Here is a 19,330-nt window from a genome sequence, read left to right as displayed (position 1 = left end):
TTGTTATGTTTAGTGAAACAAAAAAAAAAAAAAACAAAAGTTTAAAATTACTTTATTCTTTGCAAATATAGAATCACTAGTTCAACCGCTTTACTAGGATGGATATCACCTTAATCCTGACCTGTGTGTGGCTGAATACTATGGAGGAAAAGAAAGAAATTCTTGTTACCTAGTAACTTAATTTTTTTGTATTGTGCAACTCTCAAAATGTCTTCCACTCAATATAGTTTGCAACCCCCCCAAAAAAAAGGTAAAACATTTAAATGTATACAACTGCACTACGTAGAAGATATCCCCACACGGAGTATTATTTCTAGTTACCCCATTTGCATTTATTTTTCTTTTACAGAATTTCTAGAAGACATGGAAATGTATTACATGGTAGTGTGATTAAAAAATAACCAGATTTTATCTCCCTGTTTTTCTCTTTGCTAGTTGACAACATAATGGGTGACATGTCAAAGATAAAGACAAAAGGTAAAAGTCCTTTATATATATTGTAATAATACTCAACATATACAAGCGTGTCTAGGGTAGACTATAGAACTACCAGAAGTGTGGGGAATGTGCTTTGATACCAGGTCTAACTGTGTATGAGGCCTTTACTAAATATCTTCCAGAAGAAACCAAAGTCAACAGGATTAGATGTTTATTGTGGAACATGTTTCTACTCTCTGAGTGGCTTCTTCAGTTTAAAAATACTACTATTATTTGAAATGAAGAAGGCATTTGGATGAAATCTTTTCAACATTATACATTACAGTATGTCCCGCTAATTTTGGTTTACTATTGTTGGTATTTAATAAATAAAATAGTTGAGGATTACTTTTTTTTTTCCAATAATGAGTAAAGCGTATTAAAAGTGAACCCCATTCAGGTATTTATTGCTGTCTTTGTCTCCTCTTGGAAGATTCACTCTTTTGTAATGGCCACTGTTGTAAATGAAAGCAAAGGAAAATCTAACAATTTGAGTTGTATCCAGGACAGGAATAAAGGAGAAATCTTTCAATAATAACATTTATTACAGAGACAACTGTCTTAGAAGAGGATTTGTCTCACTTTGAAAAGATTTCCTCTCACTTTCTGTTGTGTCTATAAAAAAATGAATGCGGCTAGACTAAAAACACCCTTCAAGATTTCAGACAGCCAAGCAAGGCAGGTGTTCACAAAATGTTCTCTATCATGGTGTTACTCCAGCCAACACAAATATGCCTTTTTTACATTAGGCATGTCACATGTACAGCCCACTGTGACCATCTTTGTGGCCCACTGAAGGTGGTGGGCAGACAAAACTTTGAGTTGCTATCTTCTGTGAAGGTGGTGCAAGGCAGGGAGACACTAGATTTGTCTAGACTAATGCCCCGTACACACGATAGGATTTTCCATGTTCTATGGGAGCTTATTGTCGGAAATTCAAACCGTGTGTAGGCTCCATCGGACATTTTCCATCGGAATTTCCGTCACACAAAATTTGAGAGCTGGTTCTCAAATTTTCCGACAACAAAATCCGTTGTCGTAAATTCTGATCGTGTGTACACAATTCCGACGCACAAAGTTCCACGCATGCTTGGAATCAAGCAGAAGAGTCGCACTGGCTATTGAACTTCATTTTCTCGGCTCGTCGTACGTGTTGTACATCACCGCGTTCTTGACGTTCAAAATTTCCGACCAACTTTGTGTGACGGTGTGTGTGCAAGACAAGTTTGAGCCAACATCCGTTGGAAAAAAAACATGGATTTTGTTGTCAGAATGTGCGAGCGTGTATACGCGGCATAAGGGTACTAGGCTGGCTGGATATGCTATAGAAGCCACTAGAATAAGGCACTGATAGTAGTGGGCAGGCAGGAGATGCTAGAGAGGCTGATAATTAGGCCTAAAGTACCGTCACTTTTTGCTATTGTTTGCTTTTATTTCCTTGTATACATCATATTTCTAATAAGCGTATTCTAAATTACTATGGTATGGAACGCTGATAAAGGTTGTGACTGCCTTTGCAGTCGTTCTTACATTTGAGTTTACATGTTTGCTGCAAATTTATCATTTATGAAAAGCACACTTTGTTTCACTATGACTAATTCATACCAGTTTTAACCTTCTAACACATAATTTCCTTAGTACATTTGGTTTTAGTGGACTAAATGGTGGAATCATAAGGGTTGGTGGACAGCAGCTTTTACTTCTGAACCCTGGGTCCACCTCATCTTTCTATGCACAAGCATAATCTATCATAGCTCAGGTTTTGGTGCACTTTGCATTCCTCTGCTTGGTTGCCAGAGGACTGCCCCAGTACCAGTCTGCATGCTTCTTTCTAACTCCTAAATCTCAGCCCATCTCCTTGACATGTACTCCTACTATCAAGGCTATTGTAGAGGCAACAATGCTACAGTTTTGAAAATTTCATAATCAAAATAAAAAATACATTAATATGATATCAAGGACAAAAATTCTGGCATGAGCTTAGCATATTTTAGATTTTAGTGCCCAAACTACTGCACTAAAACAACTGCACTGAAAGGAACTGATCCTAAAAAAATGCCCTTATAAATCAGAACATGTAATGGTACAAAACCCATCAAACATACGTTGCATTTCCAAACAATTTATATTGGTTTGTTAATATTTCACTTTGGCCTTTATCGTGTTATCCTTTCTTCACCAGTGGACACAACAGGGGGAAGCTGTATCAGTTGCCCCCCAGGATGGAAGTTAATTCATAACTTTTGCTACTATTTCAAGTTCAGTTTGGAAACATGGGAGAAGAGCAGAGAGAAATGTGCAACCCTTAACGGTGTCCTCCTGATCATGAAGGATATATATGAAATGGTAAATCTCTGACTTGCCTCTGGATGTCATGTGTTTGAGTACGTAGTGAAGAGAGTGAAAGTTTACTAACCAGCAGAGTATTTATATCTCTCATTTTTCCTGGTAGCTTGGTAAATGAACCTATCACAAATTTAAGCAATTCATGCTGAGCATATGATTAAACCTTCCATGAAAACTGGATGTAAAGTCAAGCTATAGATTAGTGATACCGACAACTACGTAAAATGTAAACTTTTTTATAAAAACAAAACATGTCCCCTCCCCATTTTACCTTTTGTAAGACCCCATACACACTATTAGATTTTCGTCTTCAGATTTACCAAAACCACGTGGTGCAAGGGCCTGCCTGATTGCATACAAATTGAAACCCCTAAGGTTTGACCTCATATTATATGGTTTTGGTAAATCTGAGACAAAAATCTGTGTGCATTCAGTCTAATGCCCTGTACACACGGTCGGATTTTCCGACGGAAAATGTGTGATAGGACCTTGTTGTCGGAAATTCCGACCGTGTGTAGGCTCCATCACACATTTTCCATCGGATTTTCCGTCACACAAAGTTTGAGAGCAGGCTATAAAATTTTCCGACAACAAAATCCGTTGTTGGAAATTCCGATCGTGTGTACACAAATCCGACGGACAAAGTGCCACGCATGTTCAAAATAAATAAAGAGATGAAAGCTATTGGCTACTGCCCCGTTTATAGTCCCGACGTACGTGTTTTACGTCACCGCGTTTAGAACGATCGGATTTTCTGACAATTTTGTGTGACCGTGTGTATGCAAGACAAGTTTGAGCCAACATCCGTCCGAAAAAATCCATGAATTTTGTTGTCGGAATGTCTGAACAAAGTCTGACTGTGTGTACAGGGCATTAGACTCCCTATTTCTGTGTTAATCTGATATGTTGAGGGAGGAAGAGGAAATGGAGTTTAAAGTACAACTAAAAGCAAAACTTTTTTGTTTTGGACAGTGTGGGGATGGATTAGAAACACCTATTAGTTTTCTTTTGTTGTAAGAGACCTCCTTAGGGAGATTCAGCCTATTTGTCCTGTTTACCATTATCATTGAATGTGAAAGTAAAAGAAAATACCACATTTTGGCTTGACATCAGAACAGTAAGAGAGTAAGAGAGGAAATCTTCCAATGAGGAAACTAGTTCTGGTGACCTGGGGGTCCCCAGGGAATCTCCTTAATTTGCAGGAATTTCTTCTCACTTCCTGTTTTGGCCATGGGACCAGACGTGAAGGGAAATCTCTCCAGTAGTATACAGACAGAGGTTATGACCCTCCCTTACTGTATCCAAAATGAAAGAAAAAGTTTTGCCTATACAGTAGTTCTACTTTTTTACTATTGGGAAACAATGCTACCAAAACTGAACCTTGTTTGTTCCAAAAGTGCAATACAGGAATCGCTTCTGTATCATAAGTAATGACAACGTCATTGATCAATTATTTGCTCCAATAAGAGTATGTTTAGAGTCTAATATTTAAATTCTAAAGATCATAAAGGACAGTCCGGCAAGTGACTTTTTAAACCGGGTACACACTACAGTTTTTTTTTTTCGCACAAAAAACAAATTGTCATCTCCAGTCAGAGCCACTCTACTAACCATGTAAGGTTAGTTCAGCGATCTCCCCGGCTGAGCTGTTGTGTTCTGACAGGGGGACGGCCCCCCTGCCAGAACACTCCGATCTGCCATTGGCTGAGAGTGCTGATCGGGAGTCGGTCGGCTGTTGGTTTTCCAGCAAGAACAGCTGGCTTCTGTCGGACAGACCGGCATACACACAAGCTTTAAACTGTGTATAATGTGTTTTTAGAGCTGTTAAAAAACAATAATAATTTTTTTTTTTTTTTACCTGTTGATCCTGCTAGTGAATCTGTTGTTTTTCAACTTCTTATAAAAGAGTGACAATGCTGTTCATTTTGCAGTGAGCACGACTGTTGTCACTATGGACAGAGTCCAACCAAATTATAGCCCAACTCCAGCTAGGAGGTTGCAGCAAAAGTTATTAAAAAGTTTAAAACAAACAAAAGGTGGTCATTTTAAGCACCCCTGCTAGTTTTATAGGGTTTGTTTGTTTCCCAACCCTGTAACTGACAATTTTGCTAGACAGCTTGGCCTGTTGTGACTTGAGAGGAATGTGCTGGACAGGTGAATGTAAACACATGTCTGTGTAGAAAAAAAATAATATTCCCCACATCTCAATAAAGATTTCATCTTTTATAACAGCACTTAAACCATCAACCACAAACTATACCAAATAATACTAAATTATAAAATTATAATGACCCATATAGTGCATAATCCATATAGTGCAGCTTTAAGGAGAAAGTCCATTAATAAATAGCATCCTTCAAGTGCTGCTTGCAGCTATCATTTATCTTGTGCAATACTGTACAAAAAAGTGCTGCGTGCAAATTGTGCAAACCAAATTCTATTGATCATATGTTGCTCTTTGAAGAGCAATTTAAGCTTTATGAATACTGCACTTTGAATAGCTGTAGAGAAGAGAGGGCTGCAGATAATCAGGTACAACTTATGTAGAAGGATTGTTTTCATCTTTGTATATCACCTGAGGCCAGTCACTTTACTAAGTATACACAAGGATTGACAACCACTTTAAAGTCATTTTTTCCACCTTTCCATCTATTAAATCTTCTGCCCTTGTTGTTTTAACTTTGGATAGTAAAACATTTTTTTTCTGCCAGTAATTACCTTATACAGCCCACATTCTGTTTCTTGTCTGGTAAAGAGCCTAGGCTTATGACATCTTGCAGGGCTTTCTCTCTGAATCTTGTGAGAGTTTGCCAGGAAGGGAGGGAGAATGAGTCATAAGAGAGCCAATGAGAGCTGCAGAGCTGGAGGTGTGCCTGTGTAAATCCAGGAAGTGAACAGGCAGCAGCTTCAGCTGCCCACAGTTAAAATGGATGCAGCCAGACTCAGTGGAGGGAGATTTCTGCAGCATATTTGGCAAGTACAGAATCACAGTATATATAAAATAATATGCAAAGGGGTTGGAGGGAAGCTTCAGAATGGCAAAGATGTTTTTATTACAAATTATGTGAGCAGACTGCAGCTCCTCTTTAAGTGAATAAATGAAGTTGAAAAATAACAGCTGTACTGGTAGGATACAACTATTTTACATGGAGGACTCAAAAACAGTTTTGTTAATGCTATTGACTGACTTTATCATTTTAAAGGGTTAGTCCATGCAAAAGTAATAGTTAAGCTGGCCATAAACTAGTAGAACTTTCTTTAAAATTTTAATTTTAAGAACATTTATTTCATTTTCAAATTGTCAGTGGTGTCAGATTTTTTACCGCAGTGATGAGAAATTGGAAGGAGCAGTACTGTATGGGAAAGGCGTATGTAGTTTTTGTTCAGGAAAGTCCATTCACTTCAAAATAGAATGTTAAAAGCAAATGTTTTTTAAGAACTTTCGGATGACATTTATCATGTGATCGAATGTACTGATGAGAATTTTGGTAATCCAACTCAACAAAGCCCACTCCAGTGATATATTAGTTTTGGACAGACTGACTCTTGAAGTGTTGCACAAAAAGGGCATTTAAAATAATTTAAACAAGAGATACATAGAACAGAGGGCCATATTCAAGCAGATGTACTAATTATAAATGGAAGGGTCATAAACAAGATGAAGATACAATATACTGTAGGTATTGGACAGCGCGACCTTCAATGTTCAATACACATAGATTATATTTTTCCAGTAAAATATTTCTGGTAACTAGTTCTTTTTTATGCAACAGAATGCTTTACTGCCAACCATAGGAAAAGGTAGATTCTGGATGGGACTGAAGCGGAGCAGTGAGGACACTGATATATGGGTGTGGGCTGATGAAACCCCTCTGAAATTTAGGTAAGTTTACAAAATAGCTTAACACCTTCTGTTATCGTACTATAGGGCGGGCGGGAGCTCTGTTGTTCTGGGAGGATGTCATATGATGTCCTCCCAGAATGTGCCTCTCTCATGGCCACACAGCGTCGCGATCTGTATCCGCCGTGTTCAACGGACAAAGTCAATGACTGATCACTGTACTGGTCAGCTGCCATTCCCCTTATGATCGCTGTGCCCAATCACAGCAGATCGCATGACAATTGTAAACAATGGAGGGCTTCCTTTCATGCCATCCATTGTATACACTTGTGTTGCTAGCTGTGATTGGTCACAGTGATCACATGGTACAAACAGGGCCAATCACAGACCATCTTTACCATGTAATTAGCTTTGGCCAATCATAGCTAATCACAACAAAAGACATAGCTCCCAACTGTCCCTGATTTGGAAGGACTGTCCCTGATTTGGAGCAATGTCCCTCTGTCCCTCATTCCTCCTCATTTGTCCCTCATTTTGGTCTGATTTATATAGTTGTATATAAAATGCACTTTTTATCTATCAAAAAGTGTTTTTTCCAGCACTAAACCTTTCATCTGATTTCTAAATTGCTGCATTTGTAAATTCCAAAATCCCATATAAAGGAATAGTGGTGGTAAAAAAAAGAACTTGTGGGTTTAACAAATCTTGTTTTTTTGTACAATTCTCCTTTAAGGGGGGGTGGCAAGGGGTGTGTCCTATGCCTGCATATTTTTGCTGGTAGGTGTCCCTCATTCCCATCTCAAAAAGAATTAACCAGTTTCATGAAGCAAAAATGGTTGCTTATACCAATAAAATTCATTGGTATAAGCAATCATAATGTGTAATCATAACAAAAACCCTACTTCCAGCAGGATAATGCGCCATGTCACAAAACTCAGATCATCACAAACTGGTTTCTTGAACATAACAATGAGGTCACTGTACTCCAATGGCCTCCACAGTCACCAGATCTCAATCCAATAGAGCACTTTTGGGATGTGGTGGCAAGGGAGATTTGCATCTTGGATGTGCAGCCGACAAATCTGCAGCAACTGCGTGATGCTATCATGTCACTATGGACCTAAATCTCTGAGGAATGTTTCCAACACCTTGTTGAATCTATGCCATGAAGAATTAAGGCAGTTCTAAATGCAAAAGTGGGTCCAACAAGCTACTAGCAAGGCGCACCTAATAAGTGTCCGGCGAGTGTATATGTGAGGGCTTCACTATATTTTTTTCTGATTAAGAACAACTGCTGGTCAAAGAGGGCCTATTACTGTTTGATAGAAAAGTTTCACTGCTAAAGCTACCTGATGAGGCTAACCTAATCTGACCATTGCCCATGCCACTTATCCAAAACAGCAAATTTATTTCAAAATCTTCTCACCTAGCTACTAAAAAAGAAGACAATTCAATTCTGAAACAGAAGAATCACATTTTGGGAAGACAACCTATCCTCAACAACTTATTTTAAAAAGTATTATTATAAAAATTTACACTCTATTGAACATTTTTAAGTGTAGCTCCCTTAAAGTAACTCCATTGCAAAAATGATTTACAAAACAAAAGTTATTCATGTAAAACAAAAATTAAATACTTACCTCTCCTGCCTGCCCTGCCAAACACCATTTCAGTGAAGAGAAATTACCCCCTATAGTCTCTGCAGACCCTGACACTTCTGGAAGCACCCTTACTCAGGAGGTGCCTAACCCCTGTATGGCTGACGTTGTTTCGTCCCCAGTTATCCAGAAGGATAAGCCCCTGGTTTCGGGTACCCTTTCTTGGGCTGAGTTTTCGTCAAGATACAGGCTCTAATCGACTCTGAGGCTGCAGGCCTGTTCATTGATGCTGCCTTTGTATCGAAGCACTCGATTCTGCTGCAGCTGCATGACACTCCACTTGCCATTGAGCCTCTTGACGGGAGACCTCTACAGCCTGCCCATATGACTCATGAGACTGTTCCGTTGTCCATGGCCGTAGGGGCTCTTCACCATGATATAATCCAATTCCAAGTTATTTCCTCACCTAAGTTTCCGCTGGTTATTGGTTATCCTTGGTTACAGAGGCACAACCCCTCTCTCCTGGTTGCCACAATGCAGTGGCAAGACATGCTTCTAGTAGCCAAGGTCCTCTGCACTTCTCTCTCCTCCCTGCCGGAGGAGTACTGCAATTTTAATGAAGTCTTTGACAAAGGTCAAGCCGTTAGTTTGCCTCCACACCGGTTGTATGATTGCGCAATTTACCTTCAACCTGGTGCCATATCCCCTCGTGGCTGGGTTTACCCTTTGTCAGTCTTGGAGGATAAGGCCATGGAGGAGTATGTTGCAGACACACTTTCTCGAGTGGTGAACTGAGACCTTGTATTGATTATAGGGGTCTCAATCGTTTCACAACTAAGAATGCCTATCCGATTTCGTTGATTACAAAGTTATTTGACCACCTCAAGGGAGCAACGGTTTTCACAAATCTTGATTTGAGAGGGGCATACAATCTCGTGGGGATTAAGGAGGGAGACGAGTGGAAAACTGCGTTTAATACCAGAACAGACCATTATGAGTACCTCGTAATGCCTTTGGCCTTTGTAACACACTGGCAGTTTTCCAGGAATTTAATAACGATGTCCTCCGAGATTTGATGCAGTAATGTGTGATGGTTTATCTCAACGATATCCTCATATTTTCCAAGTCCCTGAAGAGCCACCATACAGATGTCTGTCGTGTGCTTCAGAAACTAAGAGAGAACAATCTGTACTGTAAATTGGAGAAGTGCGAATTCCATCGTGAACAGGTTAAATTCCTGGGTAATGTCACTACCACTGCTGGTTATTCAATGGACCCAGTGAAACTTTCAGCAGTCCTACAGTGGCCTGTGGGTTTACATCCTCTGCAGTGTTTTCTCGGCTTTGCCAGTTATTATCAGAAGTTTATTCTTAACTTCTTGTCTCTGGTTAAGCCCCTGACTGATATGACCAGAAAGGAAGGTAACCCACAGTGTTGGTCCCCGGAGTCCATTAAGGCCTTGGAGAGTCTCAAGGCTGCCTTTGTTTCTGCTCCTGTGTTGGCACATCCTGATCCTATGTTACGTTTTATCCTTGAGGTTGATGCTTCTGAGAGTGGAGTTGGCGCCCTTCTGTCTCAACGCCCTACCTCTGAGAGCGCTATGCTAGGAGACATCTCCTCGAAGGTACCACTGTGCCTGTTCTTATTCTTACTGACCATAAGAATCTCACATTCCTGGCTGAGTTGGTTCCGGTTCCTGTGATTCCTCCTGATCGTATTCGCACCAGTCTCACTTCTCCTTTGGGTGACAAAATTCTTGCTGCTCAGGTTCATGCTCCTCCTGAGAAACCTTGTGACTGCTGCTTTGTCGCAGAGAGTCTCCATACTGCTGTGCTCCAGACTTACCATTCTCCCAAGGCTGCTGGCCACCCTGGGAAGAATCAACTCTTTTGGGCCATTTCCCAACAATTCTGGTGGCCTAGTCTACGTGCTGATGTAACTGCCTTTGTAGCTGCCTGTTCCATGTGTGCTCAGAGTAAGACTCCACAACACCTTCCAGTGGGCCTCCTACAACCCATACCCAATGGAGAGAGACCCTGGACCCACCTGTCTATGGATTTCATTGTGGAGTTACCCAACTTCCAGGGTAACACAGTTATCCTTATGGTGGTTGACCGGTTCTCAAAAATGTCTCATTGTATTCCACTTAAGAAGTTGCCCACTTCTAAGGAATTGGCTTCCATTTTTGCTAGGGAGATCTTTCGCTTACATGGGCTACCCAAGGTGATTGTCTCGGACAGGGGTAGTCAGTTTGTGTCCCGGTTCTGGCAAGCCTTTTGTGCACAGTTGGGAATTCAGCTTGCTTTCTTCTCTGCGTATCACCCGCAGTCTAATGGGGCCGCAGAACGAGCCAGTCATCATTCCTTGGAGCAATTCCCACGTTGCTATATTTCTGACCATCATAACAACTGGTCAGACCTCTTAATGTGGTCAGAGATTGCTCACGATAGTGCCTTGAATTCTGCTTCCTGATTGTCCGCGTTTATGGCGAACTATGGTTTCCGACCTTCCATGTTGACTCATTTGTTTCGCAGAGTATCCTGTGTTAGAGGAGCATCTCCGTGGTCTTTGTTCCACTTGGACACAAGTCCAGGAGGCTTTGCGACATGCTAATGATAGGTACAGACTCCATGCTGACCGCAGACGCCTGTCTGCACCTTCATACCAGGCTGGGGACAGGGTCTGGCTGTCATCTCGCAACCTCCGACTTCGTGTTCCCTCTCTGAAGTTCGCACCTCGGTTTATTGGGCCTTTCTGTATTCTTCGCAGGATTAACCCAGTGGCTTACTCATTAGACCTTCCTTCTAATATGCATATCTCAAATGTATTTCATGTCTCCTTAATAAAACCTTTGGTCTGCAACCGTTTTACCACCTCGGGGCCTCTTCCTCACCCTGTACAGGTTGAGAACAATGAGGAGCCCTTCCTTCTCTGAGCTGGCCACTCAGCTGTCGGCTAATTGCCAGCTCCTATCTCTCCACAGTGACTCATCTGTTGATAATATCCTGCTCATCAGTCCTGCCTACTTAAGCCACCCAGCCCAGATGATCTCTGGCTTCGCCTTGGTCACATCTCTGGAGATGCTCTCCTGTGTTCCTGTTAAAGACTTGCTTGGCTGACCTTCCTTCTGGCTCCAGATCCTGCTTGCTGTTCTACTACGCTCATCTCTGGCTCTCTGACGTTTTGGCTTGTCTGACTATCCGTTCAGGTTCCTGAAGACTGGCTATGTTTTGACTATGTTTATCTTTTTTTATTATTATTAAACAAGTGAGATTTAACTGTACTTCTGTCTCAGTCTGATTCATGGCTTCTGACAAAATAAAGAAAGCTTGTGGAGAAAATCAATTTAAGCAAGCTGTAATTAATAAAGTTGCAGCAGCCCCCCAGAGGCCCCCCCTTTTCTTATCTGAACATCATTTGTTCCGGTGTTGAGAACGAGCTATTGTCTCAGGTCTTCATTGGATAGATTGATAGCAGAAGGAGCCATTGGCTCCCGCTACTGTCAATAAAATCCAGTGACATGGGAGCCAGGGGCTGAGTCCTGCTGTCTGTGTCAATGGACGCAGGTGCCCCCATGGAAAAGGGCTCTCTAAGAGGGCACCCGATGAAGAGGAGGAGCCAGGATCGCCGCTGGGGGACCCCAGAAAAAGAGGATCAGGGCTGCTCTGTGCAAAACCCTTGCACAGAGCAGGTAAGTATGACATATTTGTTATTAAAAAAAAAATGAACCTGTACAATCACTTTAAATGTCATTTTTTTTCTTTATATATGTCAGTTTTTCCGGAGCAGGTTCTATACATAGTACAATTGTTCATTTTTATTGTTTCACTTTAAGCATTATTAAAATACCTTCTCATTTAAAAACAATATTTTTTTTAAGTTTTTTTTTTTTTGCATTTATTACATCTTCCTCAGGGCAGTACCTGGGCCCCCATACACTTTTTATGGCCAATAACTTGCATATAAGCCTTAAAAATGGGGACTTTTGATGTTTTGCGTTTCGCAAAAACTTCAATAGGGTTCTGGGTTTGGGTCAGAACTTTTTCCCTATTCTGGAGTTCTGGTGTAGGACCGAACCCTGGGGTGTTCTGATCATCACTACACATTATGACTTAAACTGCCCGAGGCCCAATTTGACTTTTTTTGTGGTTTACTACCCCTTTAACACCAAATTCTTTTTTTCTTTTTTTACTTTCTCAAAAGGAGTCTATATTTTTTTTCACCATTTTTTTTTTCGACATTGCAGAAGTCTCCAGTTTTCTTGGGCCTGTTTAGCATTCACTCTCGATATATACTGTATGGAAAACCTGCATAAGGACCTGTGCTAATGAGCCTTTGTTTACTTTAAACAGAGTTTGCATTCCCATACAAATCTATGGAAATGAAAATCCACTTAAAGCAAGTCAAATGCAGGTCAAAAGGAGGTCAACTGCAGATCAAATGCACCAATGATTTCAGAGGTGCCTCAAAGTGTTGTAAAATGATGCGGTTGACACAATCCTGAAGGATGTCGACAAAAGTCCTTTTTCTTACTTGGGCAAATAACTGCGGATTAGGTTTTCTCCTAGGCACTACAGACACCCTCATTAATGGTTGTGATATTCATAAATAATGAAAAATGGAAATATTCTTATCTTTTTAATCTTTTTCCAGTGCCTGGAATGATGGGGAACCCAATAATGATCATGATGATGAACACTGTGCAGAAATTCTAGGAGGCGTGCAAGCATGGAATGACCGCAATTGCGAACACAAGATTGGATACATATGTAAAGGAGTATGGGCTTGCTGAGATACATATTGAGTACCCCTAATAAACTTCATTAGCTAAGCAATATGTACTGAGTGCTGGTTTACTTAAAGAGACCTTGACATGTACTTAAATACTATCAGCAAATGACATACCTGTAAAGAATAGGCTGAATACCTACTTCTGTTACCACCCACATTGTTCAATGCTGCCACTTTCCAGAGGAATAGTCCTTACAAGTCCCCTAGAAAACCAACACTTCCAGGAGAGTTGAACTCTGTGGTTTCTTACAGCTTTCACAGGTCTCTCCCTCTGACCCCAGGATACATTAGTGGCGTGAGGTCAGCATGAGGAACCAGTGAAAGCTGGGGGGGACCACAGAGATCCACACTCCCAGAAGTGCTGGTTTCCCAGTGGACTTTGGGGGATTATTTCTCTGCATCAGAGAAGTTGAGTGGTGTCATTGGCAAGAGAGGAAAGTTTTTGTAGAGGACCAGGCAGCTGGATACACTCCACCGGGGCCCTGAGGACACATTAAATGATTTGCACATGAGATGATGTCAAAAACATGTCCGCTTTATTAAGGGAAATGTCCCTTGTTTTATACAAAATAAAGAAGGATGGATTACAATACATTTAGGGTGCAGTCTACAGAGAAAAGGGATGGCAATTCCAGGAAAAGGAGTTTATCTCCATATGATGTGCGATCTTATAATACTCATAGTAATTTTGGTTAAAAAAATACAAGTCAGGATGCTCTCAGCCATGCTAATCTATCGGTCTAAACATTTCTTAGTCAGTAAACACATTCCAAAGTCAAACTCAGATAATAGATATATGAGGAGAACATACACTGTAGAAACATCATTAATCCTTCAGATTTCAGCCTCCTCCTTACAGGTACTGTATATCCATTGCTGAAAGAATTTTAGTACATGACATGGTTTCTAACTAATGATCAGATAGCAGGCATTATAACACAGCTGCTAATTTTTTTTAGAATTTTCCCCATGTTGCTCCCATTATTAGATGAGTTTGTTAAAAAATAAAATGTACTTTTGGGAGTTACTTTTTCCCACTTCTTCAATGAAGCAAGTGCTTTACTGGCCAATTTCCAAGTCCAAGCGTTGTTTTTGTTGGGGTGGAGGGTGTGCTTACACCCACATATTTACTGACTTCCAAAATAATAGTGACAAAAGGGAATTAGGGATGTCCATTGGTAGGGGAGTGCGTTAAAATCAACAGTAGGTATCAAACCAGGGTTAAGTAAATCAGTTATTGGGTCAGGTTTACCTTAAAGTATATCTAAACACAAAACATTTATTTTATTTTTGGATAGAGTATCCAAGGACTAGAACCCCTATCAGGTTCCCTTTGATGTCTGTGTCCCATCTAGTAAGGTTCACCCTTTCTATTTGTTCTGGTGACCATTATCATTGGTAAAGAATCCAAAAATTTTAGTTGCCCTTAGAAATGGAGTAGAGCAGTGGTCATCAACCCTGTCCTCAGGGCCCACTAACAGGCCAGGTTTGCAAGATAACTGAAATACATCACAGGTGATATCATTTGCTGCTCAGTGATTGCAGTATTCTAGTCTGCATCTCTTCAAGGTAATACATAAAACCTGGACTGTTAGTGGGCCCTGAGGACAGGGTTGATGACCACTGGTGTAGAGGAGAAATCTGCAGTGACAGCTTTCTGAGAGGGGATTTCCTTCACTTTAATGAGCTTTTCACTAACTTTCTATTTTGACTACAGGACAGGAAGTGAAGGGAAATCTCCCCAATAGAGAACCAACATACATTAGATGAAAAATAAAGACCTGACAGGGTTTTTTTTTTTTTTTTACTATTCCCTGTTTTGTATCCAAAATGTAATAAAAAAAAATGGCTGCAGCTATACTTTAACAAGCATTCGTTTTACCACTTGCTGACTGCTGCATAGCAGATTTACTGCTAAAGGGCGGCTGTGCTGTGCAGAATCATGTATATATACGTGATTCTGCACTTCTGGGTTTTGGGTGTGATTGCCATTCTATCAGTACGGAAGACATGGAAGCAGAAACCCTGATCCATGCCGTCCACTAGTAAAAGCACCTCCCACACTACACTGATACATTAGCTAGGCACGCAGTTAACACTTTGATTGCCCCTGATATTAACCCCTTCCCTTCCAGTGTCATTAGTACAGTGACAGTGCATACTTTTAGCACTGTATCACTGTAATGTTGTCACTGGTCCCCAAAAAAGTGTCATAAGTTAGGTGTCCGCCACAGTATCGCAGTCCCGCTCTAAGTGGCTGATCGCCGCCATTACAAGTTAAAAAAAAAAATATATATATATCCCACAGTTTGTAGACACTATAAAATTTGCGGAAACTAATCAATATACGCTTATTGGGATTTTTTTTACCAAAAATATGTAGCAGTATACATATTGGCCTAAAATGAAATTTGATTTTTTTACATTTTTTTATTGGATATGTTTTAGAGCCGAAAGTAAAAAATATTGCTTTATTTTCAAAATTGTCGGTCATTCTTTGTTTCTGGAGCAAAAAAGAAAAAACACAGAGGTGATCAAATACCACCAAAAGAAAGCTCTACAGTCAGGTCCATAAATATTTGGACATTGACACAATTCTAATCTTTTTGGCACTATACACCTCCACAATAGATTTGAAATGAAACAAACAAGATGTGCTTTAACTGCAGACTTTCAGCTTTAATTTGATGGTATATACATCCAAATCAGGTGAACGGTGTAGGAATTACATCAGTTTGTATATGTGCCTCCCACTTTTTAAGGAATCAAAAGTAATGAGACAATTGGCTGCTCAGCTGTTCCATGGCCAGGTGTGTGTTATTCCCTCATTATCCCATTTACAAGGAGCAGATAAAAGGTCCAGAGTTCATTTCAAGTGTGCTATTTGCATTTGGAATCTGTTGCTGTCAACTCTCAATATGAGATCCAAAGAGCTGTCACTATCAGTGAAGCAAGCCATCATTAGGCTGAAAAAACAAAACAAACCCATCAAAAAGATGGCAAAAACATTAGGTGTGGCCAAATCAACTGTTTGGAACATCCTTAAAAAGAAAGAACGCACCGGTGAGCTCAGCAACACCAAAAGACCCGGAAGACCGATTCTTCCACCAAAAACAACTGTGGTGGATGACCGAAGAATTCTTTCCCTGGTGAAGAAAACACCCTTCACAACAGTTGGCCAGATCAAGAACACTCTCCAGGAGGTAGGTGTATGTGTGTCAAAGTCAACAATCAAGAGAAGACTTCACCAGAGTGAATACAGAGGGTTCACCACAAGATGTAAACCATTGGTGAGCCTCAAAAACAGGGCCAGATTAGAGTTTGCCAAACAACATCTAAAAAAGCCTTCACAGTTCTGGAACAACATCCTATGGACAGATGAGACCAAGATCAACATGTACCAGAGTGATGGGAAGAGAAGAGTATGGAGAAGGAAAGGAACTGCTCATGATCCAAAGCATACCACCTCATCAGTGAAGCATGGTGGTGGTAGTGTCATGGCATGGGCATGTATGGCTGCCAATGGAACTAGTTCTCCTGTATTTATTGATGATGTGACTGCTGACAAAAGCAGCAGGATGAATTCTGAAGTGTTTCAGGCAATATTATCTGCTCATATTCAGCAAAATGCTTCAGAACTCATTGGATGGCGATTCACAGATGGACAATGACCCGAAGCATACTGCGAAAGCAACCAAAGAGTTTTTTAAGGGAAAGAAGTAGAATGTTATGCAATGGCCAAGTCAATAAACTGACCTGAATCCGATTGAGCATGCATTTCACTTGCTGAAGACAAAACTGAAGGGAAAATGCCCCAAGAACAAGCAGGAACTGAAGACAGTTGCAGTAGAGGCCTGGCAGAGCATCACCAGGGATGAAACCCAGTGTCTGGTGATGTCTATGCATTCCAGACTTCAGGCTGTAATTGACTGCAAAGGATTTGCAACCAAGTATTAAAAAGTGAAAGTTTGATGGATGATTGTTAATCTGTCCCATTAATTTTGGTCCCTTAAAAAGTGGGAGGCACATATACAAACTGTTGTAATTCCTACATCATTCACCTGATTTGGATGTAAATACCCTCAAATTAAAGCTGAAAGTCTGCAGTTAAAGCACATCTTGTTCGTTTCATTTCAAATCCGTTGTGGTGGTGTATAGAGTCAAAAAGATTAGAATTGTGTTGATGTCCCAATATTTATGGACCTGACTGTATTTGTGGGGAAAATAAGAACATACATTTTATTTGGGTACAGTGTCGCAGGACTGCGCAATTGTCAGTTAAAGTAACGCAGTGCCGTATCACAAAAAAGGGCCTATTCAGGAAGGGGGGTAAACCTTTCATAGGTCAAGTGGATAATTTTGCTTTGAAGTGAGTTCTGAATACATCTATACAGAGTTGGCTAGTTCTTATTGGGCATCTGGTTGCTGCATGTCATTATGTACTTTTCAGTTATTAAAATACAAAGTAAAATATTTTAGTATATTTTTGTTAAATCATATTAAATGTTCATGAAATAAAATAAAATGTTAAAGCTGAAGTTGAATCTGTTTAAATTTAGCTTTCCCTGGTTTCTCCCCCAACCGCTCCCCCCCCCCCCCCCCCCCCTTAGCAATATGTTATTGGGAAAAAAAAATTAATGTCATAAAAAAATGTTTACCATTTTCATTATATGCCTGTGACCCAATAATGACACCTGTGCTTCTCTATGCAATGCAAACAATCCATGGCGGGGGAGGCCACCAAGGTGCTGAATATAACTTCCTGAAAGGGCACAACAGCCTAACCCTTAAGAAACCTGTTGTTGCAAGCAGTGAGCAGGCTCTTGTGAGTTGTTATACAAATATCAAAATGCCTTGATGGCTGGATGTCAGTCTAGAGGAGTAGAAGTTCCTTGGCAAGCTGCATTTTTTAAAATTCTTTATATATTTGTGGCTTTGCATATTACAGACATAATGCTGGACACACATCACACAAGGCCACAATAACACAATTGCAACAAACCAATAAGTACTTGTAGCACCCTCTAATGTGCAACTAGTGTAGGTAAATGTATATTGTTGACTCATGGTAGTTGTGTAAGTCTGTAATTGGGTCGGGTTACTCCAGGTCAGGCTGGAGGGCTCTGCAGTGCAGGTCTCTGGTGCCTCTGGTTCTAGAAGCTTGGAGAAGCTTCTGGAAGTTAGTGGGCGGAGGGTAGGAGGTCCTGATCTGCATACTTGAGGGAATCTGGCCAATCCCCAGGCAGAAGGCACTGGCAGGGCGGCTGAGTCAGCCCTTAAATATGGTGGAGCCTGAGCAGCAGGGAGTTGGGTGGAAGAAAGAGTGCTGAGGTTGCTACCGTGTGGCCTGGGAGGGGACCCTGGGTCTGGGGGCTCTGCCTCTATGCAGGAGCTGAGGAAAGGAAGGAGAGAAAACCTAAGTGAGGGATCACCATTACCTTTGGGTCTTGTGCAGTAGACATCCTGGCTGCCATTAGAGGATCTGAACAGTTGGAGGCCTGAACAGAAGTCTTGCCCAGTGCAGCAGGAATGTGAGTACAGTCCAGGATCTTCATTTTTAGGCATCCCATAATCCCTATACCATATCGAAGTTTGTTTTCCCCAATAAAACAACAAAAACAAGCCCATGGACTGATTTTTTTGTTTGGATGCAAGTCGGAAATGCGTGTTGCCTGGCTGTGCAGGAATAGGGGGAATCAAGATCCAGCGACTCCTACGGGGGAGGGGGGGGGGGGGGTGTTACATACAAAATTTTGAAAAAAGAACGTAAGCTAAACAAAGCAAGTAAAAAAAAAAGAGGAGAAAACAAAACCACTCGACTTCAGCCGCATATCCAGAAATAATGCACAATTAGGCTAACCTGGCTCATCCAAAGTAAAGTGCATACGATAACCTAACTGAGACTAGAACACATAACTGGTCTAGTGGTAGTTATGCACTATGCAATAGCAAGCATGAGTGAAATTAAAATGAAATCCAAACAATGGATAAAATGCAAGTTGCATTTGTATGCAGACCACCTTAGGCAATGCCCACTTGTGATGCTGAGTCTCTATAATTGAAAGAACTGAAATCTAGTCAATAAAAAGGGCAGGCCAGGGACAGTCATCCTGGTGTGGCAAGCACTGGGTGATATTGAATGTCCTCCAGCCAGGAAACAAGAAAGTCTCCATCTTACTTGCTGCAGCTTCTACTGCACACTGTGAAAAAGCACACAGTGTGCAGTGAAATCAGCAAACGCAAGTTTAGCACAGGAAAGGAGCCTGTACAAATGTGT

At 40.9% G+C, this 19,330-nt stretch overlaps 1 protein-coding gene across 1 annotated transcript in view; it reads left to right on the top strand.

Moving 5' to 3' along the window:
* LOC141133203 (C-type lectin 1-like) overlaps positions 1–17,020 on the top strand; it is a 54,591-nt gene extending 37,571 nt beyond the window's left edge. Inside the window, exons 6-9 of the mRNA XM_073622421.1 lie at positions 436–477; positions 2,660–2,823; positions 6,597–6,706; positions 12,916–17,020. Coding sequence (XP_073478522.1) covers positions 436–477; positions 2,660–2,823; positions 6,597–6,706; positions 12,916–13,054 — 455 coding nt within the window. The 3' untranslated portion in view covers positions 13,055–17,020. The remainder of the gene's footprint in view (positions 1–435; positions 478–2,659; positions 2,824–6,596; positions 6,707–12,915) is intronic.
* Positions 17,021–19,330: the final 2,310 nt, after the last annotated feature.

Source organism: Aquarana catesbeiana, linkage group LG03 (genome assembly GCF_042186555.1).
Source record: "Aquarana catesbeiana isolate 2022-GZ linkage group LG03, ASM4218655v1, whole genome shotgun sequence".
NCBI classification, from domain to species: domain Eukaryota; kingdom Metazoa; phylum Chordata; class Amphibia; order Anura; family Ranidae; genus Aquarana; species Aquarana catesbeiana.
The sequence above is the reverse complement of the archived record's forward strand: the minus strand, read 5'-3'. Positions and strand labels throughout refer to the sequence as shown.